We start from the raw sequence: 19,457 nt of genomic DNA on the forward strand, positions 1-19,457 counted from the left end.
ATAGACAGTGACAGTGTCACAACAACCTAACGTAATCAACGGGAGCCACAGCAAGACGTGGTTTACGAGTGCGAGGCGCAGACCTGTATAAGTATACAAGGGTTCTCAATCTCTGAGTGTTCGAATATAAATACAGAGGCAGCTATCCTTTGCATAGTAGTCTTCACATCACCCGAAAAAAATACAATGTATTTTCGATTAGGAAAGGGGGGGGGGTGTTAGAATCTTATAGGATCTTTGTGGAAAAAGTTTTGTTTGTATATACGCATATTTAGGATTTTTTGTTTAAAAAATATACTTATAAAATATAAAGGTTATGATTAGCTTTTTTAAAAAAATAGTTTGAGATCCGTTAAATAATACCAGTACTGAACACATTTTTCCCACGCTAAAAGCATTCAATCAATTTGACGGAGATTCAGCTAGTTAGTTGTCCGTACATTTAGCGGTCACACTAGATAGTCTGGAACATTCTGATTTTGTCTCTTGTCTGGGTTATTAGCAAGACTGGAAAAACTTAGTTGATGATACACGGTCGATGTTCCAGTTAATGTTAGGTTGGATGATGAGAGACGTGACGAAACCAACGATGATGTCTTCAACCCTTGTGAGCTGTTTGATTGTCGTTACCTCTGTACTGTTGAGAGGCTGCTCGGCTGCTTCATATCACCAGGTACGTGTTCACCTTGTTTTCCTTTTACTCCACGCGTCATAGACTCTATAATACCATCTGGTACTATTAACATCTCTTTGTTGCCATCGACTCTATAATACCATCTGGTACTATTAACATCTCTTTGTTGCCATCGACTCTATAATACCATCTGGTACTATTAACATCTCTTTGTTACATTCGACTCTATAATACCATCTGGTACTATTAACATCTCTTTGTTACATTCGACTCTATAATATCATCTGGTACTATAACATCTCTTTAACCATCATTTGTTACCATAGATTTTATAATACCATCTGGTACCTTAACATCTCTTTTAACATCATTTGTTACCATTAATTTTATAATACTTTCTGGTACAATTAATATATCTTTTATCCATCATTTGTTACCATCAATTTTATAATACCATCTTCTATAAACATTTGTTACCATCGACTCTATAATACCATCTGGTACCATTAACATCTCTTTTACCATCATTTGTATCCATAGATTTTATAATACCATCTGGTACCATCATATCTTTTACCATCATTTGTTACCATTGACTCTATAATACCATCTGGTACTATAACATCTCTTTTACCATCATTTGTTACCATCGACTCTATAATACCATCTGGTACCATCATATCTTTTACCATTATGTATTTCCATTGACTCTATAATATTATCTGGTACTATAACATCTCTTTTACCATCATATGTTACCATTGATTTTATAATACAATCTCCTATAAACATTATGATCTTACCATCTGCTATCATCTTATTTAAAATAACATAATGAAATAAATAACAAAGATATTTGATACTATACAAAGTGAAAAAAATATTAGAATGGATTATATCCAATACTTTGGTGATTGATTAAAGTGTTGAACGATTCTTGTCATTAACAATTCAAATGCGTGTTTTTTTTAATTACAAGAATTGTATTGTATCTCCATTAATTTGCCTTCACCCCCCCCCCCAACACACACTCATTCTCGCTTAATATTTCACAATTTCAGCGACTCGGTTATCAGAATCCGGACTTTAAGATGGCGCCTTCTGCTGGTAAGTTTCTAAATCACATATTGACAAGAGATTCATGGATGCCGCGATCTTTAAAGTAATGCTAAACCACTTCGGCGAGGTTATCTGGTTAAAAAAGAAATCGACTATAACTACAGTGTCATTTTTATCTTTATTTTCATGGGTAGCACAATGTGTTTTGTTTTTTTTTTAAATTTATTATCCTAGTTGTCAAATTTTTTATTTGTTATCACGGGCAACAAGATTTATTCTTTACCCCAGTGTCATGTTTTTTTTATCATCATTAGCAACATGCTTTAACTTATATTATCGGTTCGTTTACGCAATATCTAAAGCGCCAGATCTTATAAAGCTTCTCATTACATTAAACATTAACCTTGTCCTTACCTATGTCCAACAGGTACTGTGACATGCGGCAGTCGACACTTTGACCACAGTGACGTCAACAGATTCATAGATACCCGCAGCACCAACGACGCGTACCCAGTTCCCGCCTGGAAGTCTATGGACCATGCTTCAAAGATTGTCGGTGGCAGGATGGCGGTTCACGGGTCTACCCCCTGGCAGGCTGGGCTACACCGCGTCTACTACAGCCCCACCAGTACTGCTCAGTTCTGTGGTGGCACCATCATCAGTGAGCACTGGGTCCTCACCGCCGCGCACTGCGTTGAGTAGGTTATTTTTAACTTTCATTGGGGGTTAGGGTTAAGCTATGTTACGATAATTCACGCTTCGGTAGAAATTCGTCACACATTTTTTTTTTTTAATCACCAAACATTCAAGCTTCAATTAAATCCGATACTTTTAGTTTATTCTCCACTAATTTAAAACTAAAAAAAGTTTATTTTGTGAATGATAATTAAATTGAAACTTGAAACTTTCCCGGGAGGGGGGGTTGGGGGGGGGGGACAGGGATACATGTAAAAGTATGTATTTTCTATATAAAATCTATTTCCGTCAAGGCGCCCCCTCCTTCCACATCTACATTAGACCAAATACTTTTCACCTCGGATGCTTGTTTAAAGTTTATTAAAAATCAATGCCAATCATACCAAATGCGGATTTTTATTCCCCCCCTCCCCTCCACACACACACACACACACACACACGTACACACACATCCACACACACACACATTCAAACTTCCTCTACATTTCTCATTTTCTTTTTCCTGTTCGTTTTCATGTTTATGCTTAAGTTCTCTAGAAGCAACGGGCTAATCATGACGTGTTTGGTAATATTGTACCCGGTTAATCTTGCCGTTTCCGGTTCATAGGTACGTGACCGGTTAACCTTGACGTGTCCGGTTCATAGGTACGTGTCCGGTTAGCCTTGACGGTCCCGGTTCATAGGTACGTGTCCGGTTAGCCTTGACGGTCCCGGTTCATAGGTACGTGTCCGGTTAGCCTTGACGGTCCCGGTTCATAGGTACGTGTCCGGTTAGCCTTGACGGTTCCGGTTCATAGGTACGTGTCCGGTTAGTCTTGACGGTCCCGGTTCATAGGTACGTGTCCGGTTAGCCTTGACGGTTCCGGTTCATAGGTACGTGTCCGGTTAGCCTTGACGGTCCCGGTTCATAGGTACGTGTCCGGTTAGCCTTGACGGTCCCGGTTCTTAGGTACGTGTCCGGTTAGCCTTGACATGCCCGGTTCAAAGGTACATGTCCGGTTAATCTTGCCGTGTCCGGCTAATCCCATTTATCTCACGTTTTGTCTGCAGAGATTTACAAGTGTCACAGCTAAGGCTAGTTGTGGGTGATCACAGTCTAATTAAACATGACGAGGGGGAGCAGGTGTTCCGTGTGGAGAGGATTTTGGTACACGGGAAGTACGACTACAAGAGTAAATATAAAGTTTTCTCAATGTTGTTGTGTCCAGTGCCTTATCCAATCACATTAAAAAAAGTAAAGTTCCTTTTCAGACCTATGCGTTGCACAGGTGAACTAGAGTTCACATTTTTCTTGCCCCCAGTATATGAAGGGATGAAGTAGTCAGCACTATGCCGGGGCGACTCTAATTTCCCCAACGTAAGTCAGGTACCCATCACGTTCAACAGCCACAGGTCCGAACCACGATCCGAAACTCGAGATTTTCGAGTTATCAACCCAACGCTCAACGATTCGTCCACGCCGTCTCACTCCTCCCCCCCCCCCCCCTCACCAAACCCCAACCACCTTTACTTTCCTTAACATGAATCCGGTCCTATTAGGACTGGATAGAGTGTTGCATCTAACTGATTCAAATCCTACTATAATAAGCGACAACGTTTTAATAAAGGCGGTTTGTCTAAAAAAAAAAAAAAAAAAAAAAAAGCAAATACCAACAATTATAATTATTGCACACAGCTACACGCGACAAGACATATATGTATGTATGTGAGTGTGCATGTGTATGTGTACGTGTACGTAAGTACTTGTACGTGTATATAACCACATCTCTTATAGCAGATATCGCATATGTGTTCCTCTACCATTTAATATCTTATTATTATTGGATCTGGTGTCACCCAACCTTCGCGATTTATCTCTCACAACAGCTGTACAGAACGACATCGCTCTGCTAAAAGTAAAACCAGTCAACGGACGGGGGATACGGTTCAATGATTTCGTCCAGCCCGCTTGCCTACCTAAGATAAACACGCCTTACCGTGACGGAACTACCTGTATAATATCAGGCTGGGGAGATGTGGACAGGAAGAACATGGACTTTTGGGGTAAAAGCATTTTTGTGTGTCAGAATTTGTAGTCACTTGTTTGAATGGTCACATGTTATTGGTAATGTCAGTGGCGTAGCGAGGTCGGGTGTCACCCGGTGCGGCACTTAATGGTGTCACCCGGTGCGGCACTTAATGGTGTCAACCCCCAGAGGCGCAGCGACCCTTCCCGGCGACAAAATTTTATATTGCACCCCCCCTCCCCTCAAACTTTCGATTTGCACCCCCCCCCCCCCACCTCAAACATTCGATTTGCACCCCTCCCCTCAGATTTTTTTCTATATATTTTGCTATTTTTTGTCATGGTGTTACCCTCCTAAACGGTGTCACCCGGTGCGATCAGCACCCCCCGCACCCCCTCGCTACGCCTCTGAGTAATGTTACAGTTATGAGGTATTTTAAAAAGTTTGCCTACTAAAACTTCGCAGGTGATGGCAACTCCCCCGACGTACTGATGGAAGCAGAAGCGCCTATCATTAACGACACAACATGCGAGGATGTTTTACGACGTGCCGGTGCTCTCACTTTCAGAAAAAAGAGCATGGTGTGTGCTGGTCACTTGTCTGGAAAGATGGACACGTGCCAGGGGGACAGTGGTGGTCCCCTCGTCTGTCGTGTGGATGGTGAGTACATCAAGGTCATTACATGCTAACCTAGCAGTCCACGGGGACAGTGGTGGTCCCCTCGTCTGTCGTGTGGATGGTGAGTACATCAAGGTCATTACATGCTAACCTAGCAGTCCACGGGGACAGTGGTGGTCCCCTCGTCTGTCCTTTGGTTGGTGAGTACATCAAAGTCATTACATGCTAACCTAGCGGTCCATGGGGACAGTGGTGGTCCCCTCGTCTGTCGTGTGGATGGTTAGTACATCAAAGTCATTACATGCTAACCTAGCGGTCCATGGGGACAGTGGTGGTCCCCTCGTCTGTCGTGTGGATGGTGAGTACATCAAAGTCATTACATACTAACCTAGCGGTCCATGGGGACAGTGGTGGTCCCCTCGTCTGTCGTGTGGATGGTGAGTACATCAAGGTCATTACATGCTAACCTAGAAGTCCATGGGGACAGTGGTGGTCCCCTCGTCTGTCGTGTGGATGGTGAGTACATCAAGGTCATTACATGCTAACCTAGCGGTCCATGGGGACAGTGGTGGTCCCCTCGTCTGTCGTGTGGATGGTGAGTACATCAAAGTCATTACATGCTAACCTAGCGGTCCATGGGGCAGTTGTAGTTGAGTGGATCTGGCACTATAAATAGCGTGAGTTAGGTATTCATGTTGCAGTAGAGTGGAACTGGCACTATAAATAGCGCGAGTCATGTATTTCTGAGAGACGTTCTACAGGTTCGAGCCTCGGATCCGAACTCAAGAATTTAGGGTTAGCAGTCGTACTATCTGCCACCCGACCAGGCCGCTCCATGAGACAAAAGTATTCTGTCATGAATAGTGAGATAGTGGTGGTCCTTCTGTCAGATAGATAGTGAGATAGTTGTGGTCCTTCTGTTTATGTAGATAGTGAGATATTGGTGGTCCTTCTGTTTATGTAGATAGTGAGATAGTGGTGGTCCTTCTGTTTATGTAGATAGTGAGATAGTGGTGGTCCTTCTGTCAGATAGATAGTGAGATAGTGGTGGTCCTTCTGTTTATGTAGATAGTGAGATAGTGGTGGTCCTTCTGTTTATGTAGATAGTGAGATAGTGGTGGTCCTTCTGTATTGTAGATAATGAAATAGTGGTGGTCCTTCTGTCATGTAGATAGTGATATAGCGGTGGTCCTCTAGTTTGTTATGTAGATAGTGAGATAGTGGTGGTTATGCTGCCACCCCATGCATATATTTTCAAATATCAACGACAAATTTCCAATCTCTTTCTGTTCTCTATTCTCAGATGTCTACACAGTTCTGGGCGTGACCTCATGGGGCCGGGGGTGCGGCCAACCCAACGCACCCGGGGTGTACGCAAGGGTCAAGACGTACTCGCGCTGGATCTACATCCTAATCCAAATCTACAGCAATAATGATCAGCAGAGGTTAATCCCTCAACGTCCTTAAGTATGGATTTAAAGTCCTTTCACCATAATTGAGCAGTTTTTTTTTCTATTTACCCAGATCTAAAAATATATAAGAATTAACTTTCATTTGAAGGAATCCAAAATTATTGAACACAAAATGTTAATCTTCTAATAATAAAATACACCCATAAATCTCTATAGGCTTTGGCTTTGTTATAGTATACTTGTATTACTTTGAGTGAAATCTATGTTCATTATAAAAAATAACAGTCTGTTATAGTTATCTAAAATAAAAATAATTTAAACTGAATTGTTTACTACATGAGAATAAAGTAAATTAAAGTGGTCCTTTCGAAACTGGTGGTACATGGAGCAGATCAAGTAGAGTTCACCTGTTTCTGTGACCTCCATGTATGAGGGGATAGTGTGGTCAGCAATATGCACATCCGTCTTTACTTTCTATCAGTGGCGTAGCGAGGTCGGGTGTCACCCGGTGCGGCACTTAATGGTGTCACCCCCCAGAGGCGTAGCGACCCTTCCCGGGGACAAACTTTCAAATTTTCGATTTGCACCCCCCCCCCCTCCCCTCAAACTTTCTATTTGCACCCCCCTCAAGTTTTTCTCTATATATTTTGCTATTTTTTGCCTCGGTGTCACCCCCTAAATGGTGTAAACCGGTGCGGCCCGCACCCCCGCCCCCCCCCCTCGCTACGCCTCTGCTTTCTATGTCTGAAAGAAACACTGACAATGCGTTATTCTTATATGGTTATAAGAGATCTATTAATCTGAAACGTGAGATAGCTCGAAGTTAGAAATCAAAAGATTTGACCACAAACCCACCTAGAAATAACAGAAAGACGCGCAGAACCGACAATATAAAGTTAAAAAAATATAAAAAAAAACAAATTGAATAACCAGAGTATAGGCCACATGAACTATTTTCTTCAACTTGTTTTTATTGGGTCAACATGTGACTGTAAAAATATACATCCACGCCCCCACCTCAGCACCCTAACCCTCGAGATTTAAGTCTTTATCCGTCACTTAATTCATTTCACGACAGATAGACGATGTATGGGAATTTGTGATACGAGGCTATATCGTAGAAACTTATTATCTCCCGTGGCTAGCCATTTATGACTATTTAAGGGAGACAAGTTTGAAATAAATTCCGGGATTAAACTAAATTAAACAAGAATATAACAAACATCAAACATTTCATATCGTTTAATGTACTAATAAATAAATTATACAGCAATCTTTACAAATTGTTGAAAATTAATATTTATCGAAATTAATATTTGTAATTAAATAAATTCATAAATGAGTACCTTAAAATTAAACGAATTATATTTTATATAATTAATGTTACTTCCACTCTGTTTTAATACCTTTTATCCTCTTTGACTTTCGCATTTATTAATCTTTTATGTCATTTTATTTTCTCCTTTCAAATACTATTTAAAAAAAAAAAAAAAAAAAAAAAAAACTTTAATTATATAAAATTGATTTTCATGTCTTAGCTATGACCCTTTGAGGATCAAGGGACACCGGTGTCCAAAATTTTCAAATTATCGCCAAACGAAATTGGAATAACATAGAGTTGTTGAATTTGCTTTAAAACATTTATTACATGATAGACTTAACATAAATAAGGCTGTTTTCAGTATATATGAGATAGTTTTGTTGTCATATGTATGGAAACTTTCCACTTTTAGACCATTTGAAAGGCTACAGTTACATTTTTATATAATAAATACTAAATGTAACAGAGACAAATAACTGGTGGTTTTTTAAAGGTTTACTATAGAGGTATTTTATTTACAATTGTTTTTCCTAATAGTTTCACTTGTTTTTTAAAAGAATAATTTGTTTTGCTGGGGACATATATGTCCCTACGGTCCTGAAGGGAGCTAACTTTTTTTACAATGTCGCTAAGCATGTGTTTTGGCAGTTGAATATATATAGGGGCAGAGCTTTTATTTACTATTATTGAACAAAATACTGAGCAAATACTGTTTATAGACAATTATGACGATGAAAACAACTTGCTTTTTGATGAAAAAGATGTGAATTTTCTGTAGAAAATGTCGACAAAGTAAGTGTAGAAGATATAATTGAATGACCTGTCAAGTCCCAGAACAGATTGTCACCAGTGATGAAGCCTATACCTCATTCTAGTCATTCTATTTTGCATACATTGCATACATCGCCAATCTCACATGCTATATAGACTAATATTCCCTCTAATCTGTATGGTCGCGCAGCCGATCAGTATTTTTTAACATGCCGCGCTTTCATTTCGTAAAATACATGTAATCTTGTATATGACTTTTAGAACACCCCGCACAAAAAATATTCGATGCTCACTAGATTTTTTCCCCTTAGAGGGTGCATTAATATTGGCAAATACCACTCGGACATACCCCCCCCCTCCCCACACCCGATATTTCCACCTCGGAGTTATTACCCAATGACTAATTATGAGTAAGTTAGGACTAGGGTTAGGTTAGGGTTTATGTTAGGATCAAATCTTGGTTTAGAGTTGAGTTTAGGATTTGATATTAGGGTTAGATATAGGGTTGGAGTTTGGGATTAAGGGCAGGGTTCGTCAGCATCAGGGGGGGGGGGTATTTGACGGGGGAGGGGATGGGTAATGTCCTCGACCCGAAGCTGACACTTTACATTATCATCTATAGAACATCATTTGCCCAACGAACAATCAAACGTCCTCGTGAGATTTGAAAAAGGAAACTTAAGAAAGATATTGTTTTCAAATAGAGGTTGCTGGAAACACACTTTGAAATACAAGTTATGGGAAATTTACAATAGATGTTGATTGTAATTAAGATCCCATTGTTATTTGGCATATTTTGAGTGTTTGTAGCTCTGATTATTGATAATAGTAAACAGTAAGTGATTCATTTTCAAACTCATTCGCAAGACATTTGTAGATTTTTTAGAATGAAACTTGTAATGGGATAACATGTACTTCTAAATTTAAAGACTACTAGTTCACGGAACCTCTCCATGTTTCATATGTTGATAATGTGATGCCAATATATAGATTTTAAGTAAAAAAAGGCATTGATACGTACATTTAACAAGAATTCAAGCCTGGCTACAATGCAAAATCAAGCTTGAATATATGCAAATGATAGCGTGAGCTCCCATTTAGGGATTACATAAAAGAAATATTACTTAAAGACCTGGTTGTAGAGGCAAGAAGTTCACTTCAACCTCACAACCTGAACACAAGTCGATGAATCAAATGAACAAAAACGCAGGAGTTATGCACAATGGGCAAGGGAAAAGATTGAGAACATAACTGGCAATATGTGTGATGTCTGCCATATTCGCGTATATTACATAACATCACGTAACTGCTTCCAAAAGCTTCACTCATAGATGACTACACACTCATAAAAGACATACATGTGCTCTCATTACTGATATTCTTAGTTTCCAATATACCAGAACAACAAACACACGTTTGATCACCTTTGGAATAGACATTTTGATATAGCGCATAACACAACCTATTTTCGATAAATGTCCCTTGAGGACCATAGGGACATATGTCCCATGCTGTATCTCAAAAACTATTTAATATATCAGAAAACGGTTAACATCGGTTAACATTTTTGAAATCTACGTGTCATTTTACTACTAAATATGTGCACAGATATTTAAAATTATGCCTGCATTCCTTGTGGTCCTGAAAGGGTTAAACCATCAGATAAATTATTACTATTTTAAATGTTTAAAACAAATACATTTAAAAAAAAATAATTTTCATATTCGTAGTTAACTACTAGACTTACATCTGGTAAAAGACACTATGGTTTCTCTTCTGATAAAAGACACTCTGGTTTCTCTTCAGATAAAAGACACTCTGGTTTCTCTTCTGATAAAAGACACTTTGGTTTCTCTTCTGATAAAAGACACTCTGGTTTCTCTACCCATCGAGAAAATATTTTGCCTTTAACCAAAAATTTCCGAAAATGTATGCAAGTCTAAGCAATGTCAACAGTCGGCTTAAGCCCACTTTTCAGATTCCTCTGGCGAAAGCTGTTGAGAGGAGCTGCTAATGTCCCGGCACTGGAATTTAAACCAATGGCTTCGTCCTTTTCAAAAACAACAGTCCCCTTAGACCTGTCGAATGATGACTGTCCAAATCCTTTCGACTACAACACGATGCAAGTCTATCAAGCATTCGTGGCCACGTCATTAGGTTGCTAATTTGCAAAAATCCCATTCTACGACTCAATCACGGCATAGTCGATACACGTTTATTTTAGCTCCGATGCCTATGATGTCACCATGCTACACAATGCAACTGAGAGCTACAGAAAATACATTTTCAGTTTTGCTAAGTACGACTGGATTCGAATCTACGGAACCCTACGATGCCCCCCCCCCCCCCCCTCCACTTTCATTAATAATGACATACTCATTAAGGCCTTAGAACAATAACTAAAAAAGAACCCGCAATTCAAACATCGCTCTAACAAACAACCGTAGAACAACCATCTACCCAGACAAACATCAGATACTCTACACGACATTAAATTAAATTACAAAGACAAGACTATAGACATCCTAATAGACATACCAGGCATACAACAAGCCTACCAACGCTGCTCATCTACAAAACACTGGACAAACCATTGCCGCCAATCTCACCTCAACCCACCTCAGTATGTAATCCAATGTAGGGAGATCATTAATGACATGTAGGGAGATCATTAATGACATGTAGGGAGATCATTAATGACATGTAGGGAGATCATTAATGACATGTAGGGAGATCATTAATGTCATGTAGGGAGATCATTAATGACATGTAGGGAGATCATTAATGACATGTAGGGAGATCATTAATGACATGTAGGGAGATCATTAATGACATGTAGGGAGATCATTAATGACATGTAGGGAGATCATTAATGACATGTAGGGAGATCAGTAATGACATGTAGAGAGATCATTAATGTCATGTAGGTAGATCATTAATGACATGTAGGGAGATCATTAATGACATGTAGGGAGATCATTAATGACATGTAGGGAGATCAGTAATGACATGTAGAGAGATCATTAATGTCATGTAGGTAGATCATTAATGACATGTAGGGAGATCATTAATGACAAGACTTTCCTCCCACAGTACCAGAGTGACCACCACCCCCCCCCCCCCCCCCCCACGCTTGAGTGGGCCGCAGCGAATCCAGACCAGGAAGCACACGATAACATCACCAGGCATGAAAAGAACATGTCGCGTTTATTATAGAAAGGGGATATTGTTGATAGTGACAGCGGTGATGTGTGTGTGTGTGTGGGGGGGGAGGGGTATAAATGGGTGTCGCTCTTACATCTGTCAGATCCCCTTTGGCGAGACATGACAGACGGCAAGATGGGTGTGGGGTTATGTGTGTCAGTAAGGGTGGATTTGAGTTGGGTTTTTATATTTTTTTTATTTTACTTTGTGGTGGATGTTTTTTGTATGTTGTTTAAGGTGTGCATGTGAAGAAGGGAGGGGTGATCAGGGAGGGGTCGCAACAATTCCTCCACAGATTTTTCGCCAACTACAAGTTGTTTACTTTTTTTTTGGGGTCTACCGACATTTTGCCTATGAACCAAATGAGGGTAGACCAAATGTCAGATACGAAACCGTCTTACACGACAAAATCATGGCAAACTGTCGCAAGACCATGGGGTTGAAAGCCGGTTGGTGCGTCACTGTTTCCTAGTAAAACAACATTGGGACTTGATGGTGACAGAATCCGTGTCATGTAGACACGATGAAGATAATTATGCACAGTTAGTCAATGGCTCTCAATGGTAACTTAGTTCCAGATTGACGACTGGCGCGGTTGTTGTTTTTTTTAAAATCTTTTTGTCTCTGGCGTTGTGCCGGGTAGTAGCTGTTAATTTTCCTACATTATTTGAACTGAATGGTTACACCATTTCATCTTATGCAACGTCAATAGTGATACGTGTTAGTGAAAATTACCAATAGTAATAGCCGTCAATGTAGGCAAGATGTAATGTGTAAATACAAGCTTACATACGGATCTAGGCCTGTTTGTTAAGGATTCCACAACAGAGAAGATAATGAGTCCGCTGAGCTCTAAGTAGTACCTGGCATACAATTGTAAACTCGCTATTTTTTTCTGTTGAACCGGACGCATAACATAAACAACATAATATGCTTGATTTGTTAAGTTACATAACGCGGTTAAACTATCTATTTCTGCTAAACAGGCCGCAAGAAGTTAACACAATCTAGATTTGTTATGCTACATAAGGCGGTTAATCTATCAATTTCCAGTTTTCAGCCTCTAAAAGAATCATCAACGTACAAAGCCAGCAGTTGAACACATCACAGATGAATCGCGTTTACATCAGATAGCGAGATAGCCTTTATCAGGAATGTCCGTAACAGAGCTATACAAATGTCAGTTTTGAATCGCCTTGTATAACGGTAACGCCATATAGCTGTTAAAGCAGGTTTGTTTAGGTTCAAGTGTAGAAAGTTACAGAGAAAGAAATGATGGTTTTTGACATGGATTGGGACGGGTTGTATGGGCTGAGGATTAAACAGCCTTAAAATTATTAAAATTTAAATAGAGATATGTAATATATGTCGAGAGACGAAAGGGACATATTACCACTATCTCGATGAGAGTAATTTAAAGGGAGTAATTTTTTTGTTTTAGGTTTTTTCATAAAGCGGTATCTGAACGTGAAAGCTAGTAAAGGGAGGTAAGTTAAATCTGAATGAAAATAGACGAATTGAATCAAGGAAATAGCTAAACTTTTTCATACGTGCTCAGTCAGTAGTATATTTTCTGGCATTGCTCATAGAGTGATTAGAAGACTCATTAGGATAGTGAATAATTGGTCTGCTTAACCAGTTAAAAATAAACACTACCCTCCATCATTATATGTGTTATTGAAGACAAACTATGGAGTACAGCACGGATGCTTAAAGGTGGGAAGGGAGGTAAATGTTTCTGTCTGTCTATGAATAGATAAGGGGAGATTACAATGAAAAATGGAAGACATTTGCAAAAAAAGGTGGTAGTTTCGTAACGCCTGATAAGTGAAACAGATTGTATTGAAATTTATTAGAAGTGAAATTAGCCTGAGATTAAATAGTGATTTTTATAGCGGAGACATTTTGTGTTTGTATGCTTTCGTAATCTGGGCTATCCCTTCTTGTCATTTTGATTTATGTCATGTGTAAAGTTGTTTTTTTAGCCTGCTTAACCTAAATATTCATTTCACCTGTAATATATATGTTTGCAGACAATGTTCCCTCTAAGGACCAAGAGTGTGTGTGCAAAAAATATGTTGTGTGCGCGGTGCTAAAAATGACTTGGGCAACTTTATATGTATGTTTAGGCTTACAATTAAGCAGAGTAATGAAGGCATGCATTTTGATATAAATTAATAGTATAATGTGTAGGACTAGTGAAACGTATGCAATTAAAAGAAGATACGAATCCCATCAACATAAAATAAAATACACAACAGAAACTTTCAGAGTTATACTTAGACAACATGTTATATGATCGACTTACTATGTTAGTGTAATGCAATCATATGTTAATAATGTTAATACCATAACGGTAATACAAATACAACAGTTTAACATGTTAACCATTTTAAAAAGCTGACTTGAAAACAAAATTAGCTAACCTTTCAGGGGCATTTATTGCAATTTCTCGCGTCTAACCTTGCCTTGCTTCCACACCTTATATGCTTTGTTTAAATCCTCATCCTCTCCAGCATTTAGATATAATTTAATTCGCATTAGATTCTCCAAATGTGTGACTTCAAGTCTATTTCGTGCTTGCACTTTAATGCTGTTCATAAGACTAAAACCTCGCTCGCAATCAGAGCTGGATGCTTGAAAAGTACAGCATATGTCAATTAACTTTGCCAATGAGCTAAATTGTTCATCGTTTATTAAAGTAACTCCTGCGATTTCAGTAAGTGAATTTACTGAACCTGATTTGAGTTTTTCACTGATCTGAAATTTGAAGTCATTGTATTGCGTGATAAATGACTCTTCATTTGTTGTTTGTAACAAGTCTTTGCACTTAACGCACAGTTGTTTGATCTCTTTGACGCCAAATTCAAATGCACAATTTTTTAAACCAGTATGATCAAAAGCTGACCAAAACTGCAATTCATCTCATGGAAACCTTACATTTAAATGATCGCAGATCGATCGTATAAACTGTGTGATTTGTCTTGTGTCGATTCCTACGTTTTCATTCAAAATTTTCTTGGCATTATCATTCCAATATACATCTTCACTCAGGTATTGTGCTTCTAATTTGCGTATTTTAGAAATGCAAAATTGATGTGCTTCAATAGATGATAAATTACTTCGCTGCAACAACATTGATAGATTAGCTAATTCAGTTAATACATCATTAACGGTATAAAGCGCAACTTGATACAGGGGATCTCTTAATGATCTCAAAACATAACAACAAACAGGATCATTGCAGTCTTGGACTTGTTCTTCACAGTAGGCAGCTAAAACATCAAGATTTCTAACCAAAGCACTGACAGCAAAGTGACGTGACAACCAACGAACTTCATGAATTGGTCGAAAAGAAATTACATCCATATCATGCACCTTGGCCAATTCTTTAAGTGCGCCCTTTTTAACTGAAGATCGACTAAATAAGGTGTAAACCGTGCGTAAGAGAACCTCAATATTTTTAAACAAATTAACATCTTTCCAAGCGTCAGAAAGTGTCAAGTCTTATCGATGACAACACAGTGCTGTTCAACAAGATGGGGGACCTTAGCCTTCAGTAAAGCAGCTAATCCCTTCCTACGGCCGAACATAACCGATGCTCCGTCTGATGTTATCATTACCATGCGGTTCATATCAAGTTGATGTTCAGTGTAGTACTGTGTTATGGCTGCCTCCAGAGCTGAGGCATCACATGCGGTAAGCTGAATTATCCCACCAAAAACGATTTTGTAGAATAAAGAATTGACTGGACGAAATTTAAAATAAAGGATTAGCATTTTATATATTGTTATGTCAGTACTTTTATCAACTATAAGCGTGTGGAACGATGCTACTCGAAGTTCTACCAACTGTCTGGTATAGAAACATACTTCACCATGTGGTTATGAATCAGTTGTACCGACAGCATCGAGGCGTTCATCCTAATGGCGAGAAGAACATTATCCGTTAGGATTCGAACTTGATCCTCGTTTGACCGCTGGCGCTCATTTTGTTCAATTCGTTCTTCTCGCTCATTGTTAGTTTCAACCAGCAGACTTTTAAGGCCAGTCCCATTTGAGCGGGTGTACAAAATCGCAACATTTTCTTCGTGAACACGTGACAAATGACGTTTACAGTAGTCAATCTTCCATGATTCCCAACGCTTTCCTGTGACAAATTCGTTGTCTTTGTTGGTTTTGTTACAAGTATTAGCAGCACAGAACTTACACTTCAGTCCAATCTCATCTAAATATTCATAGATGCTTCTTAATTCAAATGAAACATTCTTTGAATCTGGCTTATCGGTTATTACTTTAACTTTGAGCCATTCCAGTTCAAACGAATCTCTCGCTTTTTTTTTTTTTGCTGCATTGTTTTAACGCTTGTTACACACATTTTTCTTTTCAACATGTTCAAATAGCACAGAGTAGTAAACTTTTATTCCTTATTTACTAAACCAGTCTGTGAATACTGAAACAGTTCGATCCAGGTGCACGTAATAATCACAATAATTGGATATACAGTATATAAATCCTTAAACCAAACAGAGTAAAACACATCCACCTTAAGTAACCTAGAATTTGCATCTGACTTGGATAAACCGTCATAGTATCAAGGAGGTGGGTGGGGTTGGAAGATGGGGGAGGGCAGTGACAATAGAAAATAAAACCTTGCATAGTCAGCAGTAGTATATTAGGTCACTTTTGGTTATCATGGGTGAGCAGGAGCAGGAGCAGGAGCAGGAGCAGGAGCAAAGGCTATATAGGAAAATACTCACCCAGCCTGGGACAATGACATATAGCAAAATACTCACCCACCAGGCGCAGCCTGCCGCAGCCTGGGACAACGAGATATAGTAAAATACTCCCTGGGGGAGCAGGAGGTACACCGACATATAGCAAAATACTCACCCATCTGGGTGAGGGTGGGTGAGCAGGTGGCGCAGCCTGGGACAACGAGATATAGGAAAATACTCACCCACCTGGGTGAAGGTGGGTGAGGGTGGGTGAGCAGCCTGGGACAATGAGATATAGTAAAATACTCACCCACCCTAGGGTGGGTGAGCAGGTGGGGGAGTAGGTCAGTAGGTCACCACCGGTGACCTTGTGACGTAATTAGTAACATTATGACGTAATCATTGACCTAGTTACGTAATTTTAATGCGTTTTTTAATTAGTTTTAATGAGTTTTTTAAATTTTAATTAATTTTTGACCTAGTTACGTAATTTTATTGTTTTTTAATTAATTTGATTTTAATTACTTTGTTTGTGTTTTGTTTGTTTATTTTTAATAAGTTTAATTAATTCGATTTTTTATTTATTTTGTATTTGTTTGATTTTAACTTTTTAATTATTTTTATTTTGTTTATTTTTAATTTAATTATTTTATTTTTAATAAGTTTAATTAATTTGATTTTTATTTATTTTGTATCTAGTTACGTAATTTTAATTTTATTTTATAATTAGTTTGAATTTTTATTGACTAGTTATGTAATTTTTAATTACTTTGATTGTTTAATTAGTTTGTTTACTTGTTGTTTAATTTAATTACTTTGTTTATATTGTGTAAGTTTTATTAACGAGTTACGTAATTTGCTTATTTGTTCGAAATTCATTTTATTTCTTTGATTTTAATTACTTTGTTTAATTTATTTATTTGATATATTTCTTTTCTTTGTTGTTTAATTTGTTGGTTTGTTTATTTGGTTGTATGTATGTTTTAAATTCTCCCCTACAACGACCGTGTACAAAAAACAGGTTAAATTCTCCACCACAACGAACGTTACAAACATAGAACATTCATTAAAGATAACGATTAACAACACCTGTTACTCGCTAATGGCACCCGGCACGTATCGATTCACCAGCGAAGTTTTCTCACCGCTGCCCGTTTTAATGGGAATGTATTGATCGCACCCACGGGGCCATCACACCTAATTAATTTGGTCATGCATCGTGGGTTTTTCCCCGCTCGATTTGACGGGTCATGATGATTTATGTGGGTTCGCGAAGCGATCCCACCGGGGGGTATGGTAATTAACGACGTACATTAACTGGCTTTCGGCGAAGCCAGCGTTAAGTGTGGGAACATCTGTTACCACGTTAATTGATTTTTTTTTTTTTTTTTTTTTTTTTCCCCCCCGGTTGGATCCCGTGCTTTTCACTAACAGTTATACGGACAGTATCATAGGTTTTTGGTTTTCACCGAGGCAATGTTTTGTTGTTGGTTGGTGTAGAGTTCATACTAAGGTCGGTGAAGTTTTCACCGACGCATGTTTCAAACTCTGTCCATTCATGTCTTGGAGTTGTTGCGGATAGAATTTATACTAGGGTCGGTGAAGTTTTCCCGATGTAATATTGTTTTTGTCTTTACAAGTTCGTTTTCTGATGGTGTGTGTGTGTGTGTGTGTGTGTGTGTGTGTGTATGTGAGAGCTTTTTGGTTTGAGTGAAAAAGTTTGATTTGCGGTGTATAACTTACACCGATGTTTTGACTGCATAGGATTTCAAAGTTGGATGGGAAAGTTGTCACACCTTTTAATCAGCTATTACAATTAATCACAAAAGAGCATTTAAATGTACATAAAAATTTTATTTACTTAAAACAACTCCTGTGTGTGTGTGTGTGTGTGTGTGTGTGTGTGTGTGTGTGTGAATGTGCAGCCCGTACAAAAGGACAGTCTGGATAATGGCGTCGATGTTCTTCTTCTACCACATCACCCATTTTCCATCCCCTCAACGTATTCAAACAGAAAATACACTTGACAAGGTCGCCAGGTCCAATGAAGATAAAACCATTTTTAGCCAAACTGATAGGGTCGACCGGGTAGACGTCGGACCAACACCCCGAAAATGTTTGCAACCTTTCCTCCTCATCATGGAACCTAATGTCACTGTCCCTGTCAGAAGCTGGGTTGGGTGGTGGTGTCTCATCAAGGGGCTCAATAAAGGTTCCACCTATAGATCGCTGTACAAACACTCTCTCATAACCTAGATTCATCTCCCCTTGATTTGTCTCATGAAAGGTACTGATCATCTGTACAGGATACAATCTCACTTCCTCGGGTCCAATATCAAGACCCGTTTCCGTTTGATCCGACATTCCCGTGCTCTCACGGGAATCCCATCCACAGCACTGAAGACAAAAACATTCACCGGACATGGTATAGGGTGCTTATACGGCGGTGTTTATAGTATTCCCTGAATACCACACCTGGGTGGGCTATCGATCAATACCGTAAAGAGCGGTTTCCAACTCGGATCCAGTATTTTAAATGGTTGATTTTGATTTCAGTCATGGCTCTTATACAGGATACCGAGTTACATAACTTTCAGGGACAAGTAACAAAACAATAACTCACATCAAAAATTTAAAAAAGATCGTTTATATCATAAGTTTTTATTGAATAAAAACAACCCCATCAGCATACCGTCATGGTTCTGTCTTATTTACATATTTACATTAAAGTCTCGTTAAAGTCATGGTTGGTAAACTAAAGGGTCTTATATGTCTAGGGGAGATGTTGTGACATTGTCTGCGTCTACTTGTCTTTTAATGTAAAAGTAAGAAAGTGAGTTTCTGTGTTGGGTGTAAGTGTATATCCCCGTGTTGTATGCTCTGAACCCTGTGTTTGTCCCACCACTTGGTTCCTTTGTTGTGAGGACCTGCATGAAAGATTCTTTGCCTAGTGTGTTGTGATTTTTAGATAATCCTTTGGTTGATGTTTTATTATACTCGCCAAAACAGTGGTACGTCT

At 38.8% G+C, this 19,457-nt stretch overlaps 1 protein-coding gene across 1 annotated transcript; it reads left to right on the top strand.

The window, feature by feature from the left end:
- Window positions 1-406: 406 nt before the first annotated feature.
- Window positions 407-6,636, top strand: LOC131948574 (serine protease 1). Its single transcript, XM_059310166.1, has 7 exons — window positions 407-673; window positions 1,696-1,741; window positions 2,121-2,391; window positions 3,440-3,561; window positions 4,256-4,432; window positions 4,861-5,055; window positions 6,317-6,636. Exons 1-7 carry the CDS (start codon window positions 539-541, stop codon window positions 6,478-6,480), a joined length of 1,110 nt encoding a protein of 369 aa, XP_059166149.1. The 5' UTR covers window positions 407-538; the 3' UTR covers window positions 6,481-6,636.
- The last annotated feature ends 12,821 nt before the right edge of the window (window positions 6,637-19,457 follow it).

This window comes from Physella acuta, unplaced genomic scaffold (assembly GCF_028476545.2).
Source record: "Physella acuta isolate Inbredline_101_S28 unplaced genomic scaffold, ASM2847654v3 ptg000649l, whole genome shotgun sequence".
NCBI lineage: Eukaryota > Metazoa > Mollusca > Gastropoda > Physidae > Physella > Physella acuta.

Excerpts from the sequence above, each read along its gene's own strand:
- LOC131948574 (XM_059310166.1), top strand. The coding sequence starts at position 539 with ATGTTCCAGTTAATGTTAGGTTGGATGATGAGAGACGTGACGAAACCA. Across the intron at positions 2,392-3,439 it reads ACCGCCGCGCACTGCGTTGA|AGATTTACAAGTGTCACAGC; the intron begins GTAGGTTATTTT and ends TTTTGTCTGCAG. Across the intron at positions 3,562-4,255 it reads CGGGAAGTACGACTACAAGA|CTGTACAGAACGACATCGCT; the intron begins GTAAATATAAAG and ends CTCTCACAACAG.